Here is a 5,522-nt window from a genome sequence, read left to right as displayed (position 1 = left end):
AATCTTCAATTTGCTTCTTCAACTCAGTCAACTCCGCTGGTGCCATTCTATAGGGCGCCATGGACACTGGGCCAGCTCCAGGGATGAGATCGATGGAGAAATCTACATCCCTACTCGATGGCAACTCGGGTATTTCATCTGGAAACACGTCAACATACTCCTCCACTTTTGGAATCACACTGATCTTCTCGGCAGTGCTATTCTTCTCTGCATGAGCCACTATCATAAAGCAAGTGGCTCAGGCTTCTACTTTGTTTATTGCCCTCTGAGCCGAGATTAGCTCCAATCCTTCATGTTCTGGGAATACCAAACTGCGCCATCCACAATCAATTATGACGTGATTGTTAGACAGCCAGTCCATCCCCAAAATTACGTCCAGTCCCTCCAAAGGCAAGCACACCAAGTTCACCTTGAATCTGCAACCTGCCACTTCCATAGAACACCCAACGTAGACTGAACTGGTAGCCACTTGACCTGAGGAAGGAGTTGAAACAAGCAACTCACATCACAAATCGCATGTCACCAAATTCAATCTCCCCACGCACACATTAGAAATAAAAGAATGGGTTGCCCCGGAATCAAACAACACAAGTACTACGTTACCAAACAACACACAAGGTTCAAGGATAAGATTACCCGACTGTGTAGCCTCGGTGGTAGTCAGGGCAAAGACTCTGCCCGCTGCCCTAGCTCGCTCTGCTGGCGACGCTGTTGGTTTCTTCGTGCTAAGACTCTTCTTCTCTGGACAATTATTGGCGAAGTGTCCTGGTTTGTCGCATATAAAAAACTTGCGATGGTCGCCTGACCCTCCTACTCCTCCTGCCAGTTGTGGGCAATTCCTCTTCAGGTGGGGTCCGCCACACTGGTAGCAAGTGAGACCCTGAGATGTCTGAGGCCGGCTGTACGACTTTTTCATCTGCCTAGCCTCCGCGACATTCTTCTAATATCGGCTCACAATAGGACCAGGTCCCTTCTCCAAGTGTTCAACACTCTTAGCCTGTTTCACCAAGATTGGAAATCTCCTCTCTCTCAGAGGCGTTACTACCTTCTTCAATTCATGTTTGAGTCCTCGCTCAAACTTCAAGCACCTCCATTCCTCAGTCATATTCTGTGAGGAGTATCTCGCCAGATGTTCGAATTTGTTGACGTACTCCTGTACTAACATATCCCCTTGCTGCAGTGCAAGGAACTCTGCCTCTCGGTCCTGTCTAGCAGTATCTGGAAAATATTTCTCCAGGAAACGAGTCCTAAAGTTTGCCCAAGTCACCGACTCCTCCCGAGTCTCCATTTGTTGTTGCATACCTGTCCACCAATATTCTGCATCCTCATTCAGCAGATAGGTAGCAAAGAGCAGCTTTTGCTTATCCTCACAGTTCATCACCCTGAAAATCTTCTCGCACTTGCGGAGCCATGCATCCGCTTCATCAGTGGAGGCCTTGCCAGTGAACTCTGCTGGCTTGTGGCGTAGGAAATCCTCCATAGTTGGCACCCTAACTGGTGCAATCGTCATCCTAGGTTGTGCCGCTACAGGTCACTGCATCGCATCCACCATCCAGTTAATCGCCTCCGCGATGTCATCAGCACCACAACTCCTCCTCCTCCTGTTAGCAGCCATAGCCTGGATACGCAACATCACAACTGTTATAAATCAATCACTGAGTCAACAAAAATCACACACATCTTCCACATTCAACACACAACACGCACAAACAAACACATCGATAAGCTCACTTCCCACTAGCCCCAAAATATTTTAAAAATATTTTCAAAACTTTTGCTTTGATACCAATTGTAACATCCCTAAGGAATATTACTGATATTAAATAAATAAAATTCGAAATACAATAATTGTCGCATTTATTATAAACTATTTCCCAAAACACGGGAAATTTAAAACTTTAATATATAATAATCCATAAAAGTAGGAGTCCATAATTTCATAAAACTGAAATAAAATAATGGCTCCCGCCAAGTTTACATGGTATTCTCAAAGTTAAAATGATAACACAAAAAGTATATGTATATACAAAAACATCCCCTGCTAGCCCTCGCTCCGAGTCTAAGCATCTCCTGGCCCACATATCACATCATCTGCTCCCGGATAACAAGTTATCCGATCATCGCCACACACACAGAGAAAGGATGAGCTATGCACAATATATATATATATATATATATATATATATATATATATATATATATATATATATATATATATATATATATATATATATATAAACAAACATGAATATAAATATGTTTCCCAACCCAAAATAATCATAATTAAATTCTCATACTTTTCAAATCATCCCACCATGACCTCATAATCCTTCATGAGTCATATGCATGAACTAGATCTTGGGACTTCACTATGCTTCCACGAAATTAAATCATTCATGGTCCAACCCTATGAGCCTATCCCGCTCATAGTCCTGCCCTACATACTCCTCGTCTGTAGTAAATCATCCAAGTCTTCTCACCTGGACCCTGACACGCACGCAATCACCATACTATGGACTCCTCGCCCAATAGTAGCTGACGGGAACATCACAGTTCCTTGTCCATCGTGCGCCCAACACATGCAATCACCATACTAAGGACTCCTCGCCCATTAGTAGCCGACGGGAACTCAACCAGTTCCATGCCCATCATGTGTCCAAGACCCCTATTGGACTTAGTCCTTCAAGCCCAAACACCACACACATGCATATACAACCCTACCTTAGTATAAACAGCCAAAATACACTCACAAGCACATAGAAACACAATAATTCGCATAAACTCGCTTAGGCTAGGGACCTCTCGCCCAAGCTAAGCCCACAGCCTCGCCTAGGCTAAACCACCTCGCTTGAGCGAGCTTAAAACAATGACCACACCACGTTATCTCGCTTAAGCGAGATCCTCTCACCTAGGGGAGATTATCTCTCGCCCAAACACCCCTTCCAAACTCGCCTGGGCTAAAAGGCAACAAAGTATCACACATGGCCACAACATCTCGCTTAGGCGAGGCCATTTTGATTGGGCGAGACCCTGGTTCTCTCAAAACCCACAAAACCCTCACCTAGACGAGAAGTCGCGCTCAACATGTGTAACTCCCTCACTATCTCGCTTAGGCGAACCTTACTCGCCTGAGCGAGAATCTGTGTCGCTCAAAACCCATCCTCTTCGCCTGAGCGAGAAGCTCGTATGGCAATAGGGTATGCGTCTTTGCTGTTCTCACCTGAGCGAGAAATGTAGATTCCCTCACTGATCATGCACTCGATCCACTCCAACCTTGTCCAATTCGCACAACAAAACCCTTTCCTTTACCTAAATTTTGGCTTTTATAGTTGCCTTTAAGATGGGTTTTAAAAATAAAACGAACTTGGGCTTAGGGTGGGTTTTAATTCCTCTTAATGTTAATTATTTGATAGTTTTCCAACCCTCTTGGCCTGCCCCCATTCTGCTAGGTTCTCTACCTTTCCACATTCACCCCAAACCAAATTTAATAAAATAAAGGTTAAGTTCTGTCTACCAAGGTTTGAACCTGTGACCTTCCACTCACAAGGCCAAAGCACAACCACTATGCCAATCCACATTTGGTGATATACACAATCAACATAAATTTACATTTCAAATTCCATACTCTTACATATTATATAAATAAATCATAAAACAACAACACGCAATTGGCATACATAGGACTCAAACCTAAGTCCTCTCACACAAACCAAGTACTCTCAACCACTTGCGCTAGTACTTTTCCACGTCACATTAAACAACAATAAATACCATAAAGACGCCTTCTACCCGTATTTATTAATTAATTAATTAATTATTTAATTAATTAATTTTTCCCGGGTCTTACACCAATATATAACCAAGTGCAAGAATTGACAATAAACATTAAATATTCAGAAACAAGATAATACATGGGTCATCAACCTAAACAAAACTCAGAGAAATGGAGACCATTCCAAAGGAGCTAAGCAGCGGAATCATCGCTTCCCTATCGACCTCGGGTACCTCTTGCATCTGCTCACATCAATAAATTGATGATCATCACAAAAGGAGAAAAACCACACACACAACAACCAAACAAGCGAAAGGGTAAGCTAGAGCGAAAACAGTTTGTCATACAATTACATGCTATTTCACAGTCCAATGAATATATGTCAACCAAACATGTTATGACTCTTCAAACAATACACTAAGACTCAGACACGACTCATCCAGATACATATAATTAGTCGGATTCAGCGGATGCTTGCACTTGTGGTGGACTTCCTTGCTCTACCTAGCTGCTCTCCCCCGAGCTAAGTGTTACAATGTCTCAAACCCCACACACAAGGTTAGCCCTTAATAGGTTTCAGGCCTCTTGCTACTCTCACCACAAGAGTCAGTCCACTCTATGTGAGACTAACTGACTCTTTAGAGTGTGAGGATGCAACCTTACCTTGAATCCTTACTAGATTATATAGATGGGGCACCACCATGAACTGCCACTAACAGGGTTCATGGAATTACGTCCTGACCAACTTAGGCACCACCATGAAGTCTCACCTAGAGGCTCATGGAATTATGTCCTAACCATACCAATAACATATTCCATCCATTTATATCATATTTCATACCAACACCATGCCACTTTCATTACCAACCATCCCATTTGTTTCACATGCCAATATCATACCAACACACCCAACAAATTCATACCCTTAGATATTTTATACATAATCACATGCCTCATACTTTAAATTAAGCAAACCAACCAATCAAACAACCAATAACAACCATGTGAGGAAAAATAATGTGACCTGTAGCATATCTTGCTCAAGCTAGAAGCCCTCGCTCAAGCGAGAGGGGTGCTCTCGCTTAAGCTGCAAACTCTCGCTTAGGCGAGATAGCGACAGAGGCCTTGGGAGGTTTTGCGAACGCTTGCTTAGGCGAGCCCTCCTCGCTTGAGCGAGGCCACCCCTCGCCCAAAGGTGAGCTCCCTCGCCTGGGCTAAGACTACAACAACATGCCAAGGCCCCCACGCGTTATCGTTTAGGCGATCGTCTCTCGCTTGAGCGAGATAGTACCTCACTCAAAACAAGAGCTCTCCGCTTGAGCGAGAGTTCGAGGGTGGACCTTGCCTGCTTCTGTAAGTCTCGCCTAGGCGAATATCAGATCTCGCCTATATTCTCCCTGCACAGCCACATTTTGCATATCCAAATGACAACACAAGGCATCCCACATGTTCACAACAACATACAGTCCATACAAACACCAAACAAACTCAAAAACAAACAAAAAATGATTTAAAACTCAAAATCCTAACTTCACTTACCTGGAAAGTGCTAGCTAAGAGCTTTGACACCTAAACCGTGGAGTACAACAGCTCAAGGAGTAGCTTCGAGAGCTGAAAAATAGTGGAATCATTCAAAATGGGTTATCAAGGTGAACCCTAGTTAGACTCACAACTATAGAGCTGAAAACAAAGAAGACACGGAGGGGAAATCAACTTACGTGAGCAGAAACAATGGAGTTGAGTGAGCTCA

General features: G+C 43.5%; 1 protein-coding gene across 1 annotated transcript; it reads right to left on the bottom strand.

The window, feature by feature from the left end:
• Window positions 1–940: 940 nt before the first annotated feature.
• Window positions 941–1,510, bottom strand: LOC114184433. The gene has a single exon (XM_028071741.1). The coding sequence runs from the start codon at window positions 1,508–1,510 to the stop codon at window positions 941–943; it is 570 nt and encodes a 189-aa protein (XP_027927542.1).
• Between the last annotated feature and the right edge of the window lie 4,012 nt (window positions 1,511–5,522).

Source organism: Vigna unguiculata, chromosome 5 (genome assembly GCF_004118075.2).
Source record: "Vigna unguiculata cultivar IT97K-499-35 chromosome 5, ASM411807v1, whole genome shotgun sequence".
NCBI classification, from domain to species: Eukaryota; Viridiplantae; Streptophyta; class Magnoliopsida; order Fabales; family Fabaceae; genus Vigna; species Vigna unguiculata.
The sequence above is the reverse complement of the archived record's forward strand: the minus strand, read 5'-3'. Positions and strand labels throughout refer to the sequence as shown.